The 27,826-nt window shown below is 37.5% G+C and overlaps 1 protein-coding gene across 5 annotated transcripts in view; it reads left to right on the top strand.

Moving 5' to 3' along the window:
- METTL9 (methyltransferase like 9) overlaps positions 1–27,826 on the top strand; it is a 74,184-nt gene that overhangs the window by 7,538 nt on the left and 38,820 nt on the right. For 2 of the 5 annotated variants that reach the window (XM_031941936.1, XM_031941931.1), the window contains exons 1-3: positions 4,987–5,266; positions 6,378–6,485; positions 23,402–23,592. In XM_031941936.1, coding sequence (XP_031797796.1) covers positions 5,087–5,266; positions 6,378–6,485; positions 23,402–23,592 — 479 coding nt within the window. In that variant the 5' untranslated portion in view covers positions 4,987–5,086. Of the gene's footprint in view, positions 1–4,986; positions 5,267–6,377; positions 6,486–23,401; positions 23,593–27,826 lie in introns of those variants that run through there. The other 3 variants (XM_031941946.1, XM_031941940.1, XM_012542774.2) reach the window with 2 other exon arrangements.

Genomic DNA, 27,826 nt, shown 5'->3' with positions numbered 1-27,826 from the left:
TCCACATACATATCCCTTTAGAGGACTTCGAAGAAAGTCCCTTCAAAAGTGCATGTTCTGTTTTTTTTCTTATTTTGATCTGATACTTCTCTTACCTTCTACTTACCCCTATCATTACATCTCAAACAGTCTTCACTATACTGAGTACAATTCCTTTTTTTTTCTCTCTTTCCCACCCACCTATCTTTTCAATCAGGGAGTAAGTAGGGTGGTGGGGTGTGGAAAAACAAACTTTCCTTCTTAGAACAATAAAACTTTTAATCTTATCAATTGCTTTTATAACCAAGCTTTCTTGTCACTTGCTTTTAAAACCTTTTTTAAACATTTTATAAAATGTAATAAATTTTGTAGTTATAGCTTCAATTACTTAACTTCATTTTTGTAGATCCAATTTGGGAAGCCTTTTCCTCCTTTCTAAGTAAATTTCTTTGTGTCAGGGAGACAAACCTTAAAATTCAGAATACAAGCAATAACTAAATAATTTGGGATGAAACTTTATATAACTTTCTTATATCATGTATTCAGCAGGGCTGACAAAATTTTAAAACATAGCTCATGCAATTTTACAATTTGCACAATATATAATTTAGAAGGCATCATAATACCTTAAATAAAGAAGATATAAACATGTGAATTCATTAGTTTGAGTAAGTTACTATAGAAAACTTTTGTTTTAAGGCTTAATTTTTGGCTTAAAGTCAAATCAAATTCAAATTTAAATTTCTAGTAGCAATACTTCAGGATTAAAGATTATATATATATATATATATAGGTGAAATTTTATGCTCAGATAAACAATTTTAGCATGCATCAATTAAAAGTGATTCTAATCTTATTCAGTTTAGAATCAGATTTATGATTTAAACACACAAATTTGTTACATTTTGGAGAGAAAACTTTTTCTCTTTTGGGAAGCAGGAGAAATGTTAAATATGCCAGTTTTATTTCAAAAGGTCTAGGTCTTCACCCCCTTGACACTCCATTTTTCCAGATTCCCCAAATTTTTAATGTGGCAGTAAACTGTCTGAGACATGAGGTGGCGCCTGGAAACTGAGAGACACAGACTCCGTTTTTCCAGATCTCATTTAGGGGCGTAATAGTGGCTTGGGTCTTCCCAAGGGGCTATTTTTAAAATTGTAGGCTTCCCCTTTCTCTATTCCACCTATTTACTCTGAGGAGTCTGAGGAAAAAGAAAAGAGTTTTTTTTAAATGACAGCTTCTGTTTGGTTAGCCACCCAGATTTTCCCAAGCCAGGTGAAAAGCAGACTCTTTTTTGAGGGGGAGGGAGGAACTACTCAGATCTCTGGTCTAGGGAGAACTGAAACAAATAAGACCCCTGTACATGTATGGAGTCCCATGAGGAGGCTACTAAAGTCCATTGGGGTCAAGGACACAAGGAGTCCATGTCTTGAAAGAAGTGGTGGATCTGTATGCAAGGGTCCAGAACCAGTGGCTTTGTCTGGGTCAGAAAGGGAGAGAAACAAATGCAAGAGGGCATTGTCACCCTTTTCAAGCTAGTAACCTGAAGACTAAGTTTTTATTTCAGGAAAACAACCTTCAAGGAAACTCAGTTTAGCTTTTGAAGCACAAACAGCTAAATCCTCTCATCTGCAATCTAGCTGATTGGGAGAGGGAGAGACTGAGAGAAGAAAAAACATGGTTTAAATTTATCTTTCCTGTCTAGTACAGAATGTACCTTCCTAGTATTCCCACATCCCTCTTTAGGAACTATTTTGAAATAATGGCCACCAAGGGTTTCATGCCTTTTCCTTGTCTTCTATGAGGCAAATTATATCTTAAATTTTTATTATCCATCTTACTTGAGACATCTGAGACCCTTATAAGATGCCCCAACCACCAAAGGCAATACTAGATGGTTCACTTTCTTATCCTTGACCTGTGCACAGAGTTGCCTAGATTCCGAGGTACCTTCTCTTTCCCTTTCTGATTTCCTGGATTCATCATCGGTCTTATCAATGTGGTCTTAAAATCCAGAACAGTGTGAGTAGGGCTGCCCATAAGCCAATCCATGAGTCTGTTTAAATCAATGGGACTCATCTTCCCATCCTTCAACAATGTCCATGTCCCACTCAGGATGTCTGGATTCCAGAAGAGCACCCAATTTGTAAAAGACATGTCCTACCAAGAACCAAACAGATCTGATGAAGCCAGAAAAGGATTTTATTCTACATTCTTGCAAGAGTGGGCATCTAAGCTTGTAGACTTGTTTAAAATCATTAAGAAAAGCCTTTTTATAACCTGTCCTCCAAAATAAATCCCTGCCCTGATTCCTCATTTTCAGGTACTATATAAGTTACAGCTTATCTGGAGAGCCAATTTCCCTACATGAGTCTCTAGCCCTAGTGACATCTCCTTTGGGTGGTCACCTAATTTGGACATAGTTCAGTCCCTGATTTCCCATTGGTTAGGAACTACAGAGCTTACAACCTGTCTGGGACACCTAATTCTAGCCATGTGAGTGAGTCCCCTGTTTCTTATTCTAATTTCTGGCTTACCTTTATAAATTTCATAAGTTTTAGGTTTAATTTCTCTAATTTAAGTTTTGATGACTCTGGAAAGTAAACCCTCATCTGGTTCTCACAGATCCCTCCCCCGCCCTTTTTTTTTCCCCTAAGCAGTCAGTGGGGAGACTTTTTTTTCCATTGATATGTTGAAGCCCTTCACTTCACAATATAGTAGAGGTCTATCAAGTCCTATAGTTGTAGGAGAGAACTAAGTTCGACCATCTCTACCATCTTGGCTTTCTATTGCATTTATTTTTAGCTAAAATTAAATGTATTTTTATCCAAAACTAATTATTAATTTTTAGGGCAGGTAGGTGTGGCATTGGATTAGAACATCAGTCCTATTCAGGAAAATTCATTTTTCCAAGTTCAAATTTGTCCTCAGATACTAACTAGCTGTGGAACCCAAAAGAGAAGACACTGGAAAAGAAAATGGCAAACTACACCAGGATCTTTACTAAAAAAAAAACTCCATGGACAAATCCATAAGTTCACAAAAAATTGGTCACTCCTGAGGAACCACAAAATACTAAATAAGAAAGTATCTTTAAAAACTTAGAAAGATGGGGGCAGCTAGTTGGTGAAGTGTATAGAGCACCAGCCCTGAAATCAAGAGGACTTGAGTTCAAATTTAACCTCAAACACTGAACACTTCCTAGCTGTGTGACCCCGGGCAAGTCACTTAACTCCAATTGCCTCAGTAAAAGAAACAAAAACAAACAAACAAAAAAAGACGTGGAAAATCATTCTTATTACAGTAAGAAGGGAAATTTCAGACCATACTAAAATTGGTACCTATCCTGACAGCAAGGTAATGGAATTAAAGGGCAGAAGAAGATATATTTTTGGACATAGCCATGCAAGAATTTGTTTTGCTTACCTACATTGTATTTTTTTAAACAAAGACATTTTTTTTCTTCAGTGGAGGAGGTAATGTGGTTAAGACTGGAATAGAAATTTTTATTTGAAAACAGGGACTTAAAAAATGTTATTGTTTTGTCTTTGTTAACACAGTGACTAAAACATTTCCAATTCAGTCATTTTTCAGTCATGTCTGACTCTTAATGACCCCATTTGGGGTTTTCTTGGCAAAAATACTTAAGTGATTCACCATTTTCTTCTCCAGCTCATTTTACAGATGAGGTAACTGAGGCAAACAAGGTTAAGTGACTTGCAAAAAAGACACATCTGCTGATGGCTTATTTGAACTCGGTAAGATGAGTCTCCTGATTTCAGGCTGCTGCTCTCTCTTTCGCATCGCCCAACTGCCCCACTAATTTATACTAGGTCCTTAAAGCTGGGCTGACGACTTTCCCTTTTGATTCACTAGGGAAAGTAGTACTTTTATTTGTTACTAAGCAACAATTAAAGAACGTGGGTAACACAGGACCATTTTATACACTCAACCTCGTCTGTAGGTTCAGTGACAAGGGTCAAAGCTCCCTGATTTCCTGCCTTTATTCTGGCAGGTCCAATACCTGGGAAACCAATACACAATCTGAGATTTACCAGTTTGGAGAGCTTCTTTAGCTTTGAGCGGGGAGAGCGGATCTACTTTATAAATGCCAAGTCTGACTGCTCCGGGGGGCAACCTCCACGAAACGTGGGAGACAGGGGAGGGCATCCGTGCCAGCTGCCCCATGTGCCAGGCTTACACCCGGGGCACCCACCTCCGAGTCTCCTTGGCCGGGGGGCGGGGAGGGGGAAGCTTTGCTTTGTGGCACCGGCCTTCGAAAAGCGAGAAGCGACGAGGCAAAGCGGGGGTACGCCAAGAGCAGACAAACGGGAAAAGGGCGAATTGAGAAGCGCCGTGCAGGCAGCAGCTAGCGCCCAAAACCCCGGCGCCCGCGCGGACCGTGCAAGGGGGGGGGAGGGGTTGCCCTTGCTCCTGCTCCGGTTTCTGCCGCCCCACACGAGGAAGAAGAAAAAGAGGGACGCGAGAATCCTGCGGGAGCCGGCCGGAGCCCATTGTGTCGGGGCCGCGCGCCGGCCTCCCCTCCTCCTCCCGCAGCTCTGACACAATGAGCCCCAACCTGTTTTGCGTGAGGCTGGGCATAGTGCTGCTGGGCAAGCACGCGCGCTCCCTGCGTGCGGGAACCCGCGCGAGCTGATTGGGCGAGGTGTCACTCCCGGCGCGCGCGCGGCGTCCGGCTAAGAACCCAACACAGAACGAATACTGAAGCCACAACTTAGGAGCCACGGCGTGCCCTTGGAAACGCGCTCCGGCCCGAAACCGCCTGCGCCGGAAACCACGTTCCGCCCAAGTGAAAGAAGAGGTGCGGGGGGGGACCGAGGGAGGGGAAGCGGAGGGGGAGGGGGAGGCGGGCTGGTGTGTTTGCCGGCCGCTTCTCCCCACCCCCCACCAAAGCCTCAGAGGGGCTGGATGGGTAAGTTGGGCGCGATGGAGAGAGTCGCCGCGGCGGGCGGCAGCAGCAGCGGCGGCGGCGGCGGCGGAGGCAGCGACGGCGGCAGCGGCGGCGGCGCCTCCTTCTCCTCCTCGCCTCCTTCTCGGCTGGGCTGAGCCGCGGAGCCACCCCGACCCCGCCGCCCCGCGGCCCCCCATGAGACTGTTCCTGGGCTGGCTGGGCTGCACCCTGGTCTCGCTGTGGCTGGCGAGGAGGATGTGGACGGGCACCGGCCGGTCCCTGCGGAGTCCCCTCGCCCGCTCCCTCTACATGAACATGATGAGCGGCGGCCCCGGGGAGCCGGCCGCCGCGGGCAGCGGGAAGGACAACCACCAGGTGGGGAGGGGCGCCCGGCGACCCCGGCCCGGCCCGTGCGGCCGTGGGGGGAGGGGCGGGCTGCCTGCGTGTGCCCGGGCGGGGGACCAAGGCGGGGAAGGGGGGCCGCAGCTATTGTGAGGGCCGAGGGTGGGGGTACCTGGTCAAGTTCAACCCCACCCCCTCCAGGTTGGCCGAGGAAGCCCGGGGCGGGAGGAGAGGGCTGATCCTGTTCCCCACCGCCGCTCCTCCCCCACCCCAGAAAGTTTCACGAGCCGACTTTAGACTTCCCCACGGGATACAGAACGCCCCCCCCCCCAACACTTGCAGCCCTCCTCCCCCTCCGTGCGCGCACACACACGGCTCTCCCATCCCCCCAAACTCGGACCACTTGCCGCACTCCTTTCCCAGTTTCCTCTCCCCGACGCCCCCATTTGTAGCATTCCTCCCTTCCGCCGCTCACACCATTCCCCCTCCCAAACTCGAGCGCCGCTCCCCTTTGCACACACACATCTTAGCTGCCCCTCCCCAAACTCGGAAGCTCCCACTTGAATCCCCCCCCCCACTGCTCCCCTTCCCCAAACTCAGACTGCCCCCCCTCTTCCTTTCCCCCGCCTTCATGCACACACACAATATCACACGTTCCCTGCTCCTCTCCCCCAAACTCGGACGCCCTCCTCTTGCAGCACTCCCCCCACCCCCGCCCACTACACATACGTCCATACCCCCTTCCCCCTTCCAAAACTCTTTGCCCAGACCTGACTCTTCCACCCCAGGCTCCCTGCGGGGAGGGGACCTTTTGTTAAGAAAGTGGGTGCTTTGCGGGTTGGAGACGTTTGCCATGTGTAGAAGGAAAATGGCCTTTTCGTCTCCTCTCCCACCTCTTTTTTTTCCTTATCTCCGCTTGCTCCCTACACTCCCCCTCCCATAAACACACACTCCCCACTGAACTCAGGACTACAAATGCTTAAGACCCCCCTCCCCCGCTGGTGCCCTGGTGTGGTTTCCTAGGCAGGGATAGAGGGAGTGGGTGGTATTGTTCTGTCCCTGGTGAGTTTATTGTTAGGGCTTTGCCACCTATTCACTTTGGGGACCTAAATATTCAAAAGCCTGGCCTCTCTACTTCTCTCAGGTTGCAGAATTGGAACTTAAGGGCCAATGCGGTGGAAAGGAACACACCTGGTACCGTAGACTGAGATTTAAAGAAAACAAAAAACTAAATCTGGACTCCCCTAACCAGGCTGGTTTCTTTTTCTTATTCATGTAGTATGGTTTAGGTTATAATTCGCGAAAAGCTTACAGTGTTTAAAGCAATTTCAGTGGTCTTGTATGAGCCACAGAACACAGCAGTTACTTTGGTGACACTTTTGTAATATTTATGTTCTGAAATATGTTTAAAGGGTTTCAGACAATACCCCTCAATCATCTTCTCTTGAAAAATGAGAACTCATTTAAACTTTATTATATGTATTTGCCAGAGGCATTGTAAGAAGCAGAAAGGTGAAGTTATTTCAGTAAAGCCTCTTAGAATTCTTATCAAGCTTTTTTTCAGATTTGTAATATATAGTAGATCCAGTATTATCACTTAGTGGTAGAAGTAATACACTGAGCCGAATACACTGAGTTGCTTTGCAACTGTAGAATGGCGGATATTGACTATTGAATGTTAGAGCTGAAATCTTTAAGATGTACAGATATACTAATTAGAAGTTAATTTCGAACCCACTTAAAAAAGTACTAAGCTTTTACAATCCTTTCAGAGATATCATTTATAAATATTAGGGGGACACCATTAAAAAGTTAAGTTGCCATTGTAATAAGGCATGTCTTTACATCATTGTTTAATAGTCTTCTAATTATATTGTCCTTTGTAATACCAGGAAAGGAATGTAAATAATTAATTCTTAATAATATTTGCACTCGGTACAATTTAATTTTCTTCACTAAAACACATAAAAGTGTTTCTTGAAAAAGTTGATTTCGGTCCCTAAATGATGAAGCAACTCTGTAGAAAAATAGTAGGTGTATCTTTAATTTTTAGTGTTTTATTTGTCAAGTGTTTCTAATGATAATAATTATTATTATTTAATTGGAATCTTCTATTTTAAGTCCCAGATATCCCATTTTCATTGTTAGGTGATTACCATGTGACAAAAAATGGGGATAGGTACTTCTTAAATTGCAAAACCATGATTATTGCAACTTACTATTATTTTTTCAGTAGCATTTTATTTTTCCAATTATGTGTAAAGGTAGTTTTTTTTTAAACATTCAGTTTTGTAATATTTTGAGTTCCATTTTTTTTTTCCTTTTTGTTTTAATCCCTTCTCTCCTTCCCAAGACAGCAAGCAGTTTGATATGTTATACATGTGCAAAGTAGTGATTGACTTTAAAAAAAAAAAAAAGGACCCACTGACTATGTAAAAAATAAAACTATTACATATTATATTGATAACTTCTCTAGAAATAAGGATAAATGGGAAAAGGTAGAAAATTATGAAATAGAAATAACAGACAAGTGATAGTGCCTTAGTACTATCTACCTACTGCTTGGTAGTTACTGATGAAACTGAGATTTGGCTGTTCGTAATGTTTTGCAATAATTGCATGGTTATGTTTTAATACTTGTTTTCATTATCTGTGAAAAACTAGTTTATTTTCAAACTTATAAAAATTGTTAAACGATTCTTGTTTTATGGGGCATAATTAGAAGTATGACTTCAAAGCAAAACAAAACAAAAGAAACCTAACCTATCAGCCGATGTTTGTTTTGCAATGAACTACTTTCAGAACACTTGTTACTGGTTTCAGATACTACACATTTACATCATACACTAACACGTTCTCATTTTTAAAGTTATTTTCATTATAATTTCCCTTAAATTTTTACTGATAATTTCTCCTTATTGAGAAATGATCTGCTGCCATCTGATTGTTCAGAGAGAATATTTATTTAAAGCACTCTTTTGAGATGAGTAAAATAGATATAATTGAAATTCTTACTCTTTTAGAGCTTTCATCAATAAAAACTAAAATGAACCAAAGAAATGGATGTGTAGAAACTGGAGGAAAAATGAAGGTAATCCTTTAAGGATTTCTAGGTAGAGTTCACCTTTCATAGATATGACTCATTCTGCACATTCTTATAAATTTGAAATATAGTCTCATGCAGTTTTGGATTCTGAATATGCATGTTAACTTTTTGTACATGAAATTATGGTAGATTGTTTTTTTTCCCCATTTTCACAAGCTAATAGATTTTATGAAGTGTTGTTTTTACCCCCAGATATGTGTGTTCTGTAGTTGCTCATATAAAGGCTTGAAAGAAAGGGTCAGTCAGAGCTGTACTTTATATAATCTTTTTTTTTTCTGATTCTTTTTTGAGTGCATAGGTGACTTATAGTATAAAACCTTTTTCAGTCAGCAACTCATTCTTAATTACAGGCTTCTGTTGTTTCTGAAACTGAGCAAACTGTGAGACTCTTGTAGATGTTAAATAGATTTAACACGTCAATCTAGCCAGTTTGAACCAGAACAAACCCTTTGATCTGGATCTTTTTGATGACTTGCCCATGGAATAGCTTAGTATTTAAAATTAATACAATTGTCTTGGAGCTTCTAGAACTTAAGAGCCAATAAGCTTCAGGATCTAACTACTTTGTAATAATAGTCATTTTAATGACATACTCATTTGAAACAAAATTGTTACAGATATGAGTTAAATATTCTAATTTTGAAAGAAACTTGTTTCGGTTCTGGGTTAAATCTCGTTTTACCCATTTCTTAAAAAGGAATATTCTAAAAGCAAAAAATAATATTCAGGACCCCAAATTATTAAGGTATAATGACAAAATCACAAGTATATGTGATATATGTGAGTTTTTTTCCTCTTCTCCCTTAAATAGATTCCTAGTCTCAGGATGTTCCTCTGTCATAGCTGATAAATCCAATATAGTACTTAAATGATTTATTTTTGGTATACCTCCCTACTTTGTGTTATTTTTTTTGAGCAATTTCATAATTACATCTATAGGTCAGATAGATTGTATCAAATTATAGTTTTAGATTCTTACAAAAATTTCTACTACCTAAATCTCCTTGGAGAAAACCATAGAATTTCTCCCAAGTTGGCATGAATCCATAATATTACAGAGAAGTCAAAAAAGTCTATGGACTTTTTTTGAGGGGGGAGGGAGATGAATTTTCTTCTTTTACTCCTACTTACCCAGACTGTCTCATTCACTGATAGCAAATTACAGCCAGACATATGAGACTTTGGAAAGCACATTTTAGTTGTGTGTAGTAGAAGTTTTTGAAACCTCAAATGAAGGATCTCTTCCAATTACAAAGAACAGTAAGGTTCCTTCTTATCTCTCACTTCTGCCATCAGTATTTCAGGTGTCTATGTTTTTCTCCTAGGTGTTACCATTAGAGACTCATGAAAATTCCAATAAAAGACCTTACTTTTATGTCCTAGCTGCTGCCAAAGTCTATATTAAAATCTATGTTAAAATACCATACAATATTGGATTAGTTGTAGTGGTGAGTGAATATTCTAAGTGAGGCTGCCAGTGAACGACATCATTTTTTGTAGTATTTTTTTTTTTTTTATAATTTAAAGGCCACACAATTTACTCTTATTATATATTAACGTAATCACAGATTTAGAGCTGGAAATAGCTTTAGGGATAATCAGGTCTGGTCATCTAAGTTTATAGATCCAGAAATTGAGGCTTAGAAGTTAACTTTCCTTAGGGCACAACAGTTAAGTGACAAGGAGAATTGAAACTTAAGTCCTAGGACTTCAAATTTACCATTTTTTCCTTTGTACAAAGCTGCATTTCAAGCATTATCAAAAGTGAGAGCACTTCAGTATTCTACTCACTGAAGTTGCAAGACAAAAAAGATTATTAGGCTTGAACAGGTTCAATACTGGTCTTTTACATCATTTAACAGGTATTTAGTGCTTCCTGTGTTCTGAACCCTTGTACTAGGCATTGGAGAGGAAGAGACAAAAATGAAATAATTCCCCAATCTTATGGATCTTACTTTACGTCGGGGAAAACAGTATGTGGATATAAACATCACTATAAAATATAGACCAATTATATTCAAGGTAGCTTGGCATATGTGATCTGGAAGATAGTGAGTTCCAGTTCTGGCTGACCATATTAGCTGTGCCCCTGGTAAGTCATTTAACTTCCCAGTACTTTAAGCAACTAACTCTTGAAGACCTAATGTTAGAGAGTCAAGAGGAAATTTCCACTTCCATATTTCTTTATACCAATGAAAACACATATTTAGTCTAAAAGAAAATACTGGGTAATTTTTAAGAAGTTGAGAGTGAGGGTAAGAACTAGGGTTGGGAGGTCAGAAAAGGCCTCATATAAAGAATATGAGAGATCTAGGTCAAAGTGGTAACTGTTCTCCGAGTTCAGAAGATGAGTCAAGAAGACAGGAATACAATTACTAACATTGTAGGCTAGATGGTATGTAGAGTATATACATATGTTAGATCCAGATCTTGTTTATATTACTGAATCCAGAGGAAAAACCAGGAAACCCCCCCCCCCCCTTTTGGGCTAATGGTGAGGTTGATTTCAGCCCATTTCATTTCTAGTCAATAAACATTTGTTTAAACTCATTTTGTATCAAGCACAGTAATAGCCCCAGAGATACAAATAAAAAGAAACGATTCCTGGCCTCTTGATACTTCCTATCTTTTGGGGGAAGACTGCACACAAAGAGAGGAAGGCTTTGAGAGGAATTTAGTGCTCCACTCTCTAGTAGTGTCTATGAAGGGTGAGGCAACTGAGGTTGAATGGGGAAGGTGTAATAAAACCTGAGCCTTCACTTAATGAGATTTTAAGAGATCAACTTAGCCTGGTTTGGAGAGAATGACATACAATTTCCCCTGGAATGGAAGCCAAATACCTGGTGATAGAGAATGGAGAAAAGGCAGAACTACTTAAATTGGTATATTGTGTTTTCTTTACTGAGGAGAATGACTCTGTAAAGGACAAGAACAAAGATGACTAATTGTGAATTAAAATCTAAAGTAATGACAGAAAGTCCATAGTTTCCCTCAGTGAGTTCAAGTCATAACTAGTTAAATCACAAGTATCAAAATTGCTTATGGATGGTTGTTGAGCCACTGTCAGTGATCATTGTATATGGACAGTGGAAAAGACTTAACAATATGCCTGGTACGTAATAGGTTCTTAATAAATGCTTGTTGACTGCTACTGGACTAGAGAAAAGTAAAGGCCTTCATTTATTATTATTTAAAGAAAAGAAAGTGAATTTTACAAACTATTTACTAGTGAACTTGACTTTGATTCTTGGCAAAGGGCTATAACGTACTAGAAAAAAGATGGTATCTGAGCAACTAATTCTCTAGGATGTTTAACCTGCACGTGGGAGAAACATAACTGTCTTTGAGAGTTTTGAAGGATTAATTCTTGGCTTCAAAGGGAAGAAATGGGAGCAAATGACTGGAAGTAACAAAGAAGCAGCTTTTAGTTCCATGTAAGGAAGATCCTCTAATTAAAAGGCAAATTGGGTCCTATTAGGCAATAGGTTTTTCTTCACTGGAGGGAGGCTTGCATGTAGAGATGACCACTTGTTGGGGAAGATGTAGAATAGGGATGGGGAACCTTTTTTCTTCCTTGGGCCATCTGAATATAACATCGTTCATGGGCCATAAAAAATTATCATCTTATAGAACTCAAATAGGAGGTTTACAAGGGCTTTCTCTTTGCCAAAAGGTGTCTTTATTTAAGTTATAGACAAAATGAAGAGGTAAAATGAACAGCAGGAGTGGTAATAAGTAATAGATTCAGGAGAGCAATAGATTTGAGGGAGCATAATTGTAAAGGATATTATAAAAATAGCGTAATAGAGATTTGGTTACAGTTCAGTCAACCCAAAGAAATAAAGTCAGGCATTTATCATAGTACAAAGGGGTGCTATTTTATTTATGTGAAAACAGCTTCATGGTCTCAAGCAATTACATCACAGTCATAAATGAATGAACAGCTTACATTTCAGGCTACACAGCTTTTAAGGTCTCAGAGAAGCAGAGGCAAGATCTGTGCAGTAAAGGGAGAAACTATGGAGGAGTTTGGTACCTTTGAGGGAGAGATCAAGGGCTAATCAAGATCCCAAAAGTTGTTTGAAGATGCTCAGTTTGGAAGGAATGACTTTGGAGAATGATAAAGAATTCCATCCTTATATCACACTAAACATACAGAATAGTCTGGGAATTGGTTATGGCTGATAAATAGCCTCATGGGCTTTTTCCTGATAAGGGAAAGAAAATAAATTCATTTCAGAATTCACATCACTTGTACCTGGCTTTCAGCTCATTATCCTGTGGTTACCTTAGCAGATGATTTCCTGGGCTGGACTTTCCCCACCCTTAATGTAGTAGAAGGTGTTTTCTTGGTCAGATTTAAGGACACTTTCAACTCTGTAATTCTGTTAATGATAGTACATGAAGGTGTAAGAAATAACACTTGATGAAATAACATATTGTATACTTCCAACATTATAATTTTCTTTTTTTTCCACGCATAATAGTATTTTATTTTTTCCAATTACATGTAACAATAGTTTTAAACATTCATTTTTGTAAGATTTTGAGTTCCAAATTTTTGTCTTCTTCCCTTCCTTCTATCCCCAACACAGCAGGCAATCTGATTAGATTATACATGTATAAACATTTTCATATTATTCATGTTGTGAAAGAAAAATTAGAACAAAAGGAAAAAACTCCAAAAAAAAAAAAAAAAAAAGATGAAAATTGTATGCTTTGGTCCACATTCAGTCTCCATAGTTCTTTCTCTGGATGCAGCTGACATTTTCTATCCCAAGTTTAGCATAGTTAATCTACCATGATTGATCATTGCACAGTATTGCTGTTAGTGTGTACAAAGATTGTTCTGGTTTTGCTCACTTCACTCAGCATCAGTATATGTAAGTCTCTCCAGGCTTTTCTGAAATCAGCCTGCTCATAATTTCTTATAGAACAATAATATTCCATTACATTTGTATCCAGTTCCTTGTCACCACAAAAAGAGGTGCTACAAACATTTTTTATACATGTGGGTCCTTTTCTCTCTTTTATGATCTCTTGGGATACAGACCCAGTAGTAACACTGAATCAAAAGGTATGCATAGTTTGATAACCCTTTGGGCATAGATCTAAATTGCTCTCCAGAACGGCTGTATCCAAATCAACATTTCATCTTTTCTAAGATTTTGAGTTCCAGATTTTTCTCTTTTCCTTACTGTGGGGTTCTTATTCTTTAAAATAATAATGGTTCTCTCTGGGTGTAGATTTCTTGGAGAGGTTTTCTGGAGGCAGCCTTAGTTTCAGTTGAAAGTAATAATCACCCAAAATGCCAGGTGCTAAAAGTTCAGATCTTTTATTGTCTCCAATATAGCCCGGTTAGTTTTCTTGGAGGCCTCTCTTTCTGCTTGGTTCCAAGAGCTCTTGCAGATTGTCCCTTGCTTCTACTTCTGCTCTCTCTCTCCTTGGTTCCAAGAGCTCTGTCCTTTGCCTCTGCTTTCTTCAGCCTCCAAATGGAATGAATCTCTCTTGTCTCTGAGAGAGGGCTTCTGGCTTTCAATCTCCCAGAGTGCTGAATCTGGTTGTGCCTCCGAGAGAGTGCTTCTCCTCAACTGAACTGATGCTCCCTTCTCCAATTTAATTCAGCTGAACTCTTCTCTCAGTGTTTTCAGCTCAACTCCCCAAGAGAGCCTCTATCTGTTTCTTATATAGGATCTCTTCTGAGAGAGAGGGATTATGGGTTTCTCCCAGAGTGCTCTCTGGCCCTGAGAGCTTCAAGGGAGGTGTGAATTTAGATATCTCATACTAAACCCTGAAATCTCCCAATCGTGTGAACTCCAATGAGTACTTAAATACTTCTTGCTTATAAGAGCTCTCTAAAGGTGTGAACACAAGCATTATTGTCTATCAATTGTACTTAGTACCTTGTTTCAAGTTCTGGCCCATAACATCTCCTAGGATCAGATTAATCTTACTGAACCATGCTAAATTAGATAATTATTGTCTCCATCAATTCTAATGACTTAACAGTTTGTAAAGATTCTAACACCTTACCCTCAATTCTCCAAGATAGCAAGCAATCCAATATGTATAGTCTATTTAATCATATTTCCACATTACTTACAACATAATTTTCTAGAATTTCTATATATAGTAAACCACTCATAAGTAAAAAGATAGGAGTGGTATGAAATCTGCAGGTGTTTCTGAACCCACAGGTTTAAGGTTTAACATTGCTTGAACTGCCATTTTAGACAAGGAATCTAGAAGTAGAGAAAATGCAATACATCAGTGATTCTCAGTCAATAACCATTTTTACTGAAGGTTCACAGTAATAATTTCTTCTAATCTTAGTGGATCATTTTAAAGTTTGCAGAGATGGAAGTTATTCCCATTTTACATTGGGGTTTATAGAGTAAGGAACTCAGATGGGATTCAAACCTGGGAATCCCAGGTATCCTTCTGACTCCAAATCCTGAGCAGTGCTCAACTTATAGCACTAATTAAAAGTTTCCTTCTTCCTTTGGCTTGTTTCTCCTACTAGTGCTCTTGCAGTTCAGGACTCTTCCTTTTGATTTAAGTGATCTAAATCTTTAGTATGTGGACCAAGGATAACCCAAAGAAACACAGGTATCTGAGGGTCCATTGGAGCATGTTGACTTTGTTTAATAAAATCCTACCTATATATTGTCAGGAGGCCTTGCATGGACACTTGTGTTATGTATTAGTATAAAAACTCCTGTTGAAATTTTTAGGCTGTTAGGAGAATGTAGGAACTAGAATATTCCTCTGCAAAAGTCTTGTATTTGGGATTTTGCTGTTATTTGTTTAATAATTTAAAAAAAAAATTTCACTTTGATGTTTTAGAGCTTTACTGATCCCCCTACCAATATGATCAATCTTTTCTCTAGTGAAAGAAAACTCTTTAAGAATCATATTTGATGACTTGTTGAGGTTCTTCAGGAAACAAATTGGAGTATCATTTTTAATTGCATCAGTTCTTTTCCTTATCCTGTGTCAACACAGTTTTACAGAAAGGAAGAGGGAGAAAATGGCATTACCCCTTATGAAGATGATAGTTTTATTTATCAGATCACCTGCAGGAGCAGGAGAAAACTATATATAAAAGTTTAAGACAGACATAGTTCCTATCTTCAAGGAGCTTACTACTTAATGGAGGGATAAGACAAATATAAATATTTTTAATGGAGGGATAAGACAAATATAAATATTATAAGTATGTTAAGAGATGTATAATAAAAAAGATTATATGAAGTTTGAGGGAGAAGGACATTAGTAGGGGGAGGAATTAGGGAAAATTTCATGGTAGGATAGCATCATATGACTTGGGTTTTAAAAGATAGGTAGGAATTTAGCAGAAAAAAACAAGGGAGGACATCAAAACAATGTTATCAAAGACTTGGACGCTCAAGCATAATATGTGTTCAAAGGACAAAGAATATGTAATTTTGATTATAATTGTGAGTATGTAGATGGGAATAACATGACAAAACTGAAAAGGCAAGGTAGTTACAGATTATGATGGATCTTAAATATCAGACAAAAGAATTTGAACTGTATTTGGTAAGCAATGGAGAGCTGCTGACGTGTGAAGATGTGACCAGATTTATGAGTTTAAAAAACTTTTATGTATTTTTTTCCTTAGCAGTGACATGAAGGTTGGATTGGTTAGGGTAAAGTGAAAGATGGGAAATGGAGGACAGAAAGTCTGTTGTTATGTATCTGGGGCCATTTATGACCAGACATTTAATCGATAGGGATAAACCAGATGAAGAATATAGTATCAGAATAAAAGCGGGGTAAAAAATATAAATTCACAATAAGATGGAGGGAGGAGCAACAGTGGGACCCAAGATTCAGATTTCAAGCTACAAAAGATAGGTGACAAATGATAGATAAGTAAGGGGCATATCCATAGGACTTCATTCCCCTTGGTAGTTCAGATGCCCTCGGAAGTTCAAAATGAGAGAGCACTTCTTTTGAAGAGAGAGAGGAGATATAGAAGTCTAGCAATCTTGAAGCAAAACTGATCTGACTGGTGATTGAAAAGTCAGTACCTCAAATTTGCTGTACCTTTATTGGAAGAGCATGACAGTTGTGACAATCTACTCCTTTTGGATGGCAGCCCTCAGTATCCTTGTGATTATGAGTTATTAACTGTCTAAACTGAAGCTCCTTTACCTCGTGGTCATGCAGCATTTGCTGATATCATCCATGTCAGACCTACTATTTCCCTAACTCGCTCTACCTTGTTCCCTTCCATTCTACTCTTTGAAACCCTTGTTGTGTTAACTAATTGCCTTCATATATGACATGTGCTTTTACCTAAAAAATTACTTTGTATGTTTTGTATTTAATTTTCTTGTACATGTAAGCTCTTTGAGAGCAAGAACTGTTCTCTGTGTCCCCTTTAATTTATAGTGTCTAGCACAAGGACGTAATAGATGCTTATTGAATTTTCTGCACTCCCAGAAAGCTGCATATGAGTTTGTTTAGTAGCAAAGGGGAGGAGAGAGTTGGGGTATATAACTAAATTGAATAGGGTCTAGCAAAGTCTTTTTTTTTTTTTTTTTTTTTTTCTTGATCTTGGAGAGACCTTAGGTATTATGTGTAGGCAAATAAATCCAGCATTCATTCATTAAGGTGATGAAAATAACCAAACCTCTACACATGGGATATTTTGATGTTCTAAAATTATAATTGGATCAGCTTTTTTTCTCCTTAGTCTCTGCTTTATAATTGATGATTAAGGAATGTTTCAAATTATATTCTCACTAATTCCAAGCACTTATAATGTAGGGAGAAATCGAATGAATAAAGAGGGAGGATAAAGAAAAGAATGAAGATAATATGAAAGAGAGGTGCTAGCTGTTTAAGCAAACTCTTAAAGGATGTAGGAAGGAATGGAATCAAGTATGCAGTGATCATGTCTTAATGAAGAATGTCCCACTTTTATTTAAGGGGGAAGGGAAAAATGAGTGGATGGCAATGTTAAGAAGTTTTGAGGAATAGAGAAGGTAAACTGAGGGTACTCAATTAGGATCTTAATCTCAGAGAAATAGAAGGCTTAGTCATCTGATGTAAATGTAGGGTACCATGAATAGTTAGAGACTAGAAGAGAGAAGAAAAGGTTTGCCAAAGAGAATGAGTTAGGAACTTAATAATGATATTAGAATTATTGAACAAAAGGAAGTGACTAGTTAATGTATCATATGTTTTTAGTGTTTGAAAGCTTAGTTTCCTGATTTTCTCCAGTTAGCCCTGGAGCAGTGGAAGAGCATTTGGCTAGTAGGGCTAATTCATATAAAAAAATTCTTAAGTCAGGACTAGTAGAAGGTGGTAGTACTCAAGAGAGGAATTTTCAGCTATATACCAGGGAAACATAACAGAGAGTGACAGGTGGCCAAGGCTAAGTATGGAGATAAATGGATTCACCATGGGAGAATATGGTTGGATAGAGGGACTAGAGTAAGAACGAAGAACAGACTTAGTGTGAGTGAGAGACTGGGAGAGGTGAAAGGATAATATGATGTAGATCGAATGCAGGACTTAGAAACAAGAGACCTAGTTTTACATATCACCTGAAACATTTTCGTTTTTGTAAAATAGGGATAATAGCATTTGCCTGACAGGATTTTGTGAAGTTAAAATGAGAGAATGTATGTTATATAAATGTGACTTACTAAGACTTTGAGATTGTCATAATCAGAAAGTAGAATTATCAAAGTTGTGAGTCTTGGAAATGATCAGATTTTACAGAGCTTGTTGTTTGTACTTTGTTCTAGAGGAGGACTATGACATCAGGGAGTGATGTCAGTGTGTAACTGATGTTGGTTATAAAAAGTAAACAACTGGAATTGAATATAATCAGGTTGATAGATACTGTAAGCATTTAATACTGAGAGCATTTAAGGTGCCTGAGGAGAGTGAGATGGGGTGGGAGTGGGATTGAAGGAGCTATGCAACATTCCCTGAGTGTCCACAGCACTCTGGATTAAAAAGTGATTGGGAAATATTTTTACAAAGTAAACAGACATACAATAAAATATAGACAATAATAATATGTGGGTAATAGGGTGCTCACAGAAATCCTAATGTACATGTAATGAGTAGCATCTTTTCTATTTGAGTTTAACACCACTAGGGTAGGAAGACCATGGTTCAGTTATTTGTGTCACTGTTACAGGTTTCTTAATGGATGACAAAAGAGGAAGGATTACCAAGGTTTATTGGTATAGGAATAAACGATTTAAAAGAGGTGCCCTTACACCTGGCCCTTTGCGTACACAAAATGGACAAAAGAATGGTTTCAGATGGAGAAGTATGCAAGGTGTAGAATATGTTGTCCTCAGGAAAGAGACATTTTTCAATTAAAATCAGGTAGTAGAAAGATGGTTGAGAAGTTTGAGTACATAGGGTAATTTGGTAATGTGGTTTAAAACTAAAAAGAACCTTAAAATTATCTAGTCTGACACCTTTGTTACACACTGAGACCAAACAGATAAACCATTTCCCCAAATTCCCACAGGTATTAAGGAGCAAAGCCACAATTAAACAAAGCTCTTCTTCACGTCTTCTCCAAGGAATGGTTAAAATGTATACAGACATGCAGGGCACTATGGAACTAGTATAGGGGTAATGGTGTAAGTGGAGTGTTTCATTGATCACATGAAGTGACCTACTAGAGATTTTGTGGATAGATTCTCTTCCCCTTCTCTCCCCCCCCCCCCCCCCCCCCACCCCCGGGCAATTGGGGTTAAGTGACTTGCCCAGGATCATATGGCTAGGACTTGTTAAGTGTCTGAGACCAGATTTGAACTCAGGTCCACCTGACTTCAGGGCTGGTGCTCTATCCATTGTGCCACCTAACTGCTCCCGATAGATTATTTTTACTCGTGTGCCAACTCATCATGTAACTTAAAGCAAGCCCTCCACCTTAGTTTCCTCAGTTGTAAAGGAAAGATTTGGGCTAAGTTATTTCTTTTTTCTTCTAGCTTTAGCATTCTGATTCCATACTTTTTGTCTTGTTATTTCCAATCCACATTAAAGGTTTTGGTAGTTTTGCTGCAAGGTGGTAGGGAAAAACTCTGTAAACATCTAACTGATGAGATCTTGAATGGTGTGTAGGACAGAGAGAAACTAAAGAATTAATCCCTGAGAAGGGAGAAGTCACTGATAGAAATCTATTTAGCTCCAAGGTCCCAATGTCTGAGAAGATCCTCCTGTCTGAAATCCAAGTTATGTCAAACCCTGAGACCCACCCTATTTAGAGGTCTTGAGCAGTCTCACTTTGCCAATGCCCTGTCAGAAATCCCAGTCATGTCCCTAAGGTTAAATTTTCCCTATAAAATCTACTTATGGGCCATCCCATGGCTGCTGCCTTCCTTTGGGACAGTCTGACAAGGCACTCTGCCTTGGTGTGTTTTTCTCCTTACCCCTTCCCCATGCCATGTGGTATCTCTCCTAACTCCACTATGCTTCTTTACCTCACTTCTCCTCTTTATAGTTAACTAACTCTTTTAGAGTATTTAAGTCCCTTTCAGGATTTAGCCTGCCAGCTAAGGATATGCCCCAACCTCGTGGAGCACTCCCTTTCTACTGGATAGTGGAACTCACTGAGATATGCTGCCCACTCTGTTTCATATTTACTGTTCCCCTGTCTATTGTGTCCTTTCATTTTGTCTGCAACCTCTTCCCTAAATAAATCTACCTTTTACCTAAGAGAATAGTCATTGTGAATTGTTCACATAACTGAACTCTCCCAACTTTTGGTGCCAACCATCATCTGGTGTCTACATCACCCACATCACAACCATATGTCTAACAGTAAGAAATACTTGTTAATTGATTGAAATCCTTTTTTTATTCTGGACATCAGCTAAAATGAGAAATAGCTGGTTTGATTTAAAGTTTGCTCTTAAGAAATCACTTTCTTAAAATTACAATGTCAGTTCTGACAGCAATTGTGGAAAATTTTGATGCATCTTAAAAGGCATTATTAAGTTCTTTTTTCACATTCTTTCGGATCTCTGGCTGAGGAGTCAGTCAATCTAGCAATGGAGGATTGATGAAAGATTTCCAGGTGGAAAAAATCATACATATAAAATATTTTGTTTTTCTTCTTGGGTGCTCTTGAGTTTATATAGCCTTTGAGGAGGAATATACCTAAATATGCATCACCTATATTATTCAAGTAAAGCCCTGATGATATGCCAACCAGTACTGTGATCTCATTGCAGCTCTTTTCCCAGGCAGGGCTGGGCCAGGGTGTAACTGGAAGAGAAAGGGCCAAATTGCTGTGGGAAGTTTTGGTGTTTTTGCTCTAATCAGAACCTCAGCATAGGAGAAAAGAGTAACTATACGAATTGGCCCATCTGATTGATTGTTCTGGCCAGCAACCTGTTACCTCTGTATTTTGGTTTTCTTTTGTAAGGGTATATTCGTCTTCAGTAATTTTATGCCAGCATCATCTTCTGGAATGTTAGCCTCCTGAAGGTAAAGATTGGCTCTTTATACTTGTATTTTAAAGAACTTAGCCTAGCTTTTCATAGGTAGATGTTTTAGCAAATACCATTTGGAAGTAAGAATAATTGATATCTTAAAAGGAGTCTTTGCAAAAGTAATATTGATCTATACATTGATCTACCTTTTCACATCTAAACAACCATTTTAACTAAGATATTTCTTTTTTTATTATTATTATTATACTGTGCTCAATTTCTGAACCAGACAACTTAATGATACCTAGTGTGCATACTTCTTTAAGCATTTTGTAAAGAAATATCAAAAATATTATAATGTTGAAGAACATGGACTACTTTAAAGAAGCCCTGGAAAAAAGAAAACTGCCACAGATATTTAGATTTGGGCTTTATTTATTTATTTTTTTAATTTACAAGTCTTCTCTTTTTGGACTTTTTTTTTTTTTTTTTTTTGACAGGGGTCTCTGCTTTGAGTCCTATATGCTAGATCTTCTGCAATTTAGAGCACACATATTAGCATTGGACTATGAAGGACATGGGTTTAAATCTTTGTTTTCAGTGAGAGAATTTTCTTTCTCTTGTTCCATTCCTTTTTCTGCCATTTCCCTAATTCATTTTGAAGCATTCTTTTCAAAACATTGTTCAGTCAGACAAGAAAGACTGACTTGGTTTTGTTAATGTTAATTTTAATGAGTTGAATAAGTTGCAGTTGAGTAACACCAACATCCGAAAACATATACAATAAATGGGGCCAATTCATGATGGTTCAGGAAATCTAGAGTCCATCTTTTGAATCACTGTTGTCCCTTTAACAGTTTGTTTTTCTGCTCCTTTACTTCTCTTAAATATTCAGTTTCATTTCTGTATTAATAGAATGTACTCAATTATATGCTATGAGGAAATACTTCTTATAGCAAATCTTATAAACTACTCTTATCTTCCCATCAATCTTTTTAGAGAATGTAAATTAGGTCAAGATTAAAGTTGTGTGCATTTTAGAGGGTTCAGAAGATGAAGTAAGAAAACGAATACAATAAAAAGATCTGTAATAAGCACAAGACTATATTATAATGTGAACTATATTGAGAATTAGAAACTGCTGAATGAGCAAGAAAATGTTTAGTACATAGTAAGTAAAAATAATGGAAAAATTGCTTACAAGGGTATGAATTCAATGTAAAAATCGTTCAGAATTTTGGGGTAAAGAATTGTTTTAATGCACTATCCTTACGAACTGTTTTGGTAATAATAACTGATATTTATATTGTGCTTAAAGGTTTATGAAGCACTTTATCTATATTATTCAGTTTGATTTTCAAAATAACCTTTTGAGGTAGGTACTCGGGGTATCATTTTATAGATGAGGAAGCTGAGTTTAAGAAAGATAAGTAACTTCCTTATAATCACAAAATGAGACATTATGGAAGTGGGCTATGAACCTAGGTCTCTCTCAAATGCGAAATTATTTCTAATACATTTCACAGCCTAAATTAAACACTATATCTAGTTTTTAAAAGAAGTCTTATCTTCTTTTAGAGCCTGCTTAAGGTTCTCTAAACAAGAAGGAATAACTAATCCTTGCTGTCAGATACTTGTCTGAATTGTGCTGTGAAACTGCTGGTTCTGCATATTTTTAAAATATCTATGTTGGGAATAAAAGTTACTCTATGTATTTAGCAAGGTTAACGTGACAGTAAAATTGCTCCACTGGTTGTGCAAGTGATTACAATACCTTTTGTAGAGACAGAAAACAAAACTTACAAAATTTATGAGAAATTTGGTCATACTTTTTGTGGAGAAGGTGGTTACTAGTTACTTTTTTGAAAGAAAATGATTTGAAAGGAAATGAAATGAGAAAAAACTACTATTTTCTTAAACAAAAAATGAATTAAGCAACATTAATCCTTACAATTAGATTACTGTGTCCTAGTTTCATGGGTGAGTCTATTAATTCGATTGTCAGACTTTTAAATAGGTTCAATCTTATAAATGAGAAAAAAAAAGGTAAATAACAAGTCAAAATTGAAAGCATTATATTGTTTTTAACTGGCATTTAAAATTTGTGAACCCATTAGAACAGAGGAATATTTCACTAGTTAAGAATTATGCTTGGAAATCATATTCTTATAATGTCATTCCCTGGTTTGCCATTGACTGACTTAGTGATTTTGACTAAATCCTTAACCTTTCTGTGGTTTAATTTTGTTTTTCCTTCTGTAAGAATGAGGAATAGTCTATTTGTGAAGCATTTTTTGAGAATTTTTTGGACATGTTTATTTAACCAGTAAGAAAAAATACATTTTAATCTGAATTGTATTCATTTTTCTGCTACAGACTTGTTTGGTAGTCTTGGACAAATTTCTTGTTTTCCATCTGAAAAACAGGATTAATAACAGTAGCATGTAAAAGAGTTGGTGATGTTTTATAATATCGTTTTTTAAAATGCTCATGATTACATATTGTAATATTTAGACTCTTAAATTTAAGTCTGGTTTTCATTCCTCTGCTGGTTTTGTTTTTTTATTGTTACTCTTTTTAGATGACACCTCTGATGTCTATTTCTTTCTCTTTTCTCTTTAGTGGTATGTGTGCAACAGAGAGCAATTATGTGAATCACTTCAGCCTATCTTTGTCCAGAGTTACCTAGATCAAGGAACACAGATCTTCTTAAACAACAGCATTGAGAAATCGGGCTGGCTGTTTATTCAACTGTATCACTCTTTTGTGTCATCTGTTTTTAGCCTGTTTATGTCTAGAACATCAATCAATGGGTAAGTGAAATGACGGTACTTTTTCCTTAATGTTGAAAAAAATTAGTTTCTATTAATTAACTAATCAGAATCTAGTGGTGGTTATGCTCTTGCATTGGCAAGTAGTAGATACAAATACCCCAATCCTTTTTTATATTTATATTGATATCTTCATCTGATCATCACTTATTCTAGTGGCAATAATCACCAACATATGTAGTCTCTCCAGTACAGGCATTTCTACGACAGGCTGAAGTAGAATAGAAAAAAGGATCATTTTTACCTTGACTTTTGAACTTCAGTGAGATATTGAAGAATTCTGGAATCTAAATGATCAGTTGAAGATCATTTTTTTTTTTTTTTTTAATGATAGTCACTTTAAAGAAATGAATTCTCTCTTTCTCTGAAACTGGCCCAAGTTCAGCCACAGTTTTATAGATTCTTATTCTATAGCCTTTCAATTTTGTTAATCTTGAAAAAGCCTCAGTAGTTTTTTTTCTTGTCCTTTCTTGACTCAATTTTCACATGTAGTCATAACTCTCAAAATTGGAAAGCCAAGAAAAGAAAAATGATTTTTTAATGCTGAAAAGTACTGTGTGAGTCACTACCTGTGGTAGTACCAGCTCCATATACTTTGCTACTAAAACTACCTGTGGTGGTACCAGCTCCCATATACTTTGCTACTAAAATCTTACACACAAGCTGTCATGGTTCACATTTATTTTGCCAGCTTATCATCTGATTCTTGAACATGGCCCCAGGTACCCTAACTCATTTCTCAGGTTCCTTTACTTGATTTTATTCTTTGTTTCTAATGGATTGCCTGAGGTTTATATAGCCTCAGTAATGACTAGATCATAAAAGTTTCTCTTTTAAATTAACCTTTTCTTAGTGTGTACTCTGTAAGACTTCTGTCCTATGTTGATTTTTCTTTCTTTTGAAAGCCAGTTCTGGCAATTTAATCAGAACCTCTATGGCACAGGTGGGAAAACCTTCTTAGTTTTAAGGAAGTGAGGAAGTGTATCGAGAGATTCCTTAGATTTCCCTGATCCTTTGGATATTTGATATAATCCTTTTATAAAAATCACTTGCTTTAGTTATTGGTCCCTCAGTTAAAGATAATTCGATTTTGGAAGATCTTACATACTACTAAGATTTCCCTCTAGGATTTGCTTTCCCTAAAGATTTAACTTCACCTTCTAGAAGTCCAGCAAGTATTTTACAGACATTGATGATGTCAGCAAAAAAGAACACTTAAAAAAAAAAAAAGAATAATTTAGTCTTTAAATATGTGAGGAGATATTACAAGGAAGAAGAAAATTACTTTCCTGTAAAAGAGACCAGGAAACCAATTTGTTGTTTTTTAAAATCTTAAATTGTGGCAAAAGTTTATCAAGAGAATTTGTCATTTTAAAGGGTGTTTAGATATTGGAATAAAGATCAACTATTTATTATTGAGTCATCAACTAGTTGGAAGTAGAAGTTGCATCTTTGTAATTAAATTCAAAAGATAACCATCCTTTTCTGCTACCTGTCTTGTTCTTTATTGTTTTCACATCAGAAAGAGAATATGGGACTGAGTAAACCATAGGCTAGCCAGATAGTGCTTTTGGTTCTCAAAAAACAAAAACATCAGGAAAAATACATTTAAAAAAAAAATCTCCATTCATGAAAAATTTGATCCTTTTTCGCTTTGATTCTGCTAATTAATTTATATGCTATCTTTTTTGTGTGTTTAAGCATGGTATTAATCCTCCATAGAAAATCTATGCCTAAGTTGAATTCAGCCTCATTGAGTTGTGGCAGTGACCTTGAGTTCTATAAAATGAAAGAAGTGACCAGGTGCTTTACTGGTACAGACAGTGAAACTCTGGCAAGGGCCCAAACAAGTGAGGAATGTTTGATAATGTGGGCCCAGCAATAGATTACCATCATTCACCCAGCCTTTTTAACTACTTCATTACCAGAAGGTCAGCTACTAGATGATATGTTTGGGTTTTGGGAGGTTTTTTGGTCATGATGACTGAGAAAGCAAATAAAATACAAATCTCAGTCCTGTACAATTCCTCCTTTACTTCAGAATTAAAGTAGTGGAGTGGCCTTCCCATACAGGGGCGAGGGTGCCAAAAATCTCAATAGAATTTAGATTTTTTTCAAAGAGTTTCACTTGGGTATTCATTATGTGATCTTTGTTCAACAATCACTTAGTTACTAGAGCTACTGAACCACATCCATCTTGACATTTTCTTTATAAATTAAATCAGAGGATCAGACCAATTCATGGGCTCTTGTTGGAGAAGAGGATAAAGGAGCCAGAGTTACATCATGCATTGAAGCACAAGAAATATAATTTCATGGGACACTTGGTTGTCATGCAGTGTTCATAATGGCCATTAGTAAACAGCTCACTATGAAGGTAATCATAACTTTTGTGCCAACACTTGTTGCCAAGCTCGAAGACAGAGATAATATTTAAAGAACTTGGTAAAACCCTTCAAACTAAATCAGCATATATACCTTGATTTTTGAGGACTCCATTATGAAAGTGGGCACAGCAGAGAATGTCAAAAGATTATGTTGGAAAATATGACTTAGTTCATGGAAGAAGCCAAAGATTTACCTCAAGAGGTTAAAGATGTTATAGGTATTCCTCAAATAAGACAACTCTTATTTATGTTAAAATCATATGAGACTCTAGGACAAATGTAACCATGGAGATAAATTTGTTAGATGAATAACTATCAATATAAATTGAGACATAAAACAAATACCTTCATCTAAAGTGTTTCCTATTATCCTGGAAGAGATCCTGCACAGATTCCTAATAATAGAAAGATTTTTTTTTTCTTGATAGAGTGAGATTCTCCAGCTGCTCCTTTTATAATAAAACAATAGATTAGTTGCATGGAGTCCTGGAACATTTCAGGGTCTCCTCCATGAGAATCACAATCATTGGAAAGAGACTCAGTCATCTATACTGGAAAAACAAAATGAATAAACAAAAATGTATTTCCAGATTGCAATATGCAGCTAATTCATCAAAAAGTATATCATGGATGAATCCTGCAAATAAACAATGAATTTGACCTAAACTTGAGGAAGAAATGGGACTGGATCATTTGTTGGAAATTGTTCGGTGCTTTCAATGATGCCACCTTGCTTGTTGCCACAACAGTTATCAAAATATCACTATTCTCCTTGTAAATAACATATAGCTCTGAATCATGTGACATGATCTCAGAAGAATCATAACTGACCCAAAGAACACTGGAAAGATGCATAGTAGTATGCTTAGTAGACTTGTAGCATAAAAGCAATGATAGCATGTTATAAGTGACATAAAGCATATCATTAGGGACATGTATTTCTGCAAAAGAAGATAGGCTGGTTCCATAGCAATTGTGCTGTAGGATAAATTGTCAGCTCAAATAATGCATTGGATATTTGTGGATTATTAAAAAAACCAAAGGATGGTTTAGTATGGAAGATTTATGAAAAAACTGAGGCAAAAATTGCAAAAGATGAAAAGGTTTATGATTGCATTGATCCAAGCACATATCCATCAAACAACAGTTGGGGACATTTCAAGAAAGGAAGCAGATAGCAACTTGTTCTTGGGTTGTATAACAAATTTAGTGGTGGAATTTGGGGGAAAAAAAGTTTGATTCACTTCTGTGATATCTTTTGGTTGGACATCAACCCAATTATCTTAAGGTAAGACAAAGGTCCTGGTACTATCTGTGAGGCTAGTCAAATATGGGGATCTGATGAACAGGACTGACCCGAAATACAATTTATTTCCTTTCCTACATCCAACCTCTCAAGTTTCCTCGTATTTGAAGTGATCTGCTCTCTATCATCATAGGGCATCACCCTGCAAACCAGAACAATAAATACTCCCTCTGTACTATGGTAGCAAGTTCCTGTCTTTCCTTCTTGTAATTTAGCCATCATTTGCTAAGGGGAGAACCTCTTTGCTGTTACTTCTTGGTCTCTAAAATAAAGTTTTTTCCTGACTTTATTTATTTGCTTTCTTTTCCATTATGCTCTTATGTTTAACACACTCCTTTTTTCATACTAGACCTTTATGCATTTTGCTTTTGTGTCTGCGTATCTGTGTACATGCTTAAAGTATCAGCTATTATTATTGTGTTTGTCTCATGCCCAGTTTCTTCTGAAAGATACTGGATCCCTGCCCTTTTCACCAGTACTGAGTGAGACCTTACAGTGTGTAATGGTACTGACCAGTACTTAT

The sequence above is a fragment of the Sarcophilus harrisii genome, chromosome 1 (genome assembly GCF_902635505.1).
Source record: "Sarcophilus harrisii chromosome 1, mSarHar1.11, whole genome shotgun sequence".
Lineage (NCBI taxonomy): Eukaryota > Metazoa > Chordata > Mammalia > Dasyuromorphia > Dasyuridae > Sarcophilus > Sarcophilus harrisii.
Note: the sequence above shows the minus strand (reverse complement) of the source record. Positions and strands in the feature narration are given on the sequence as shown.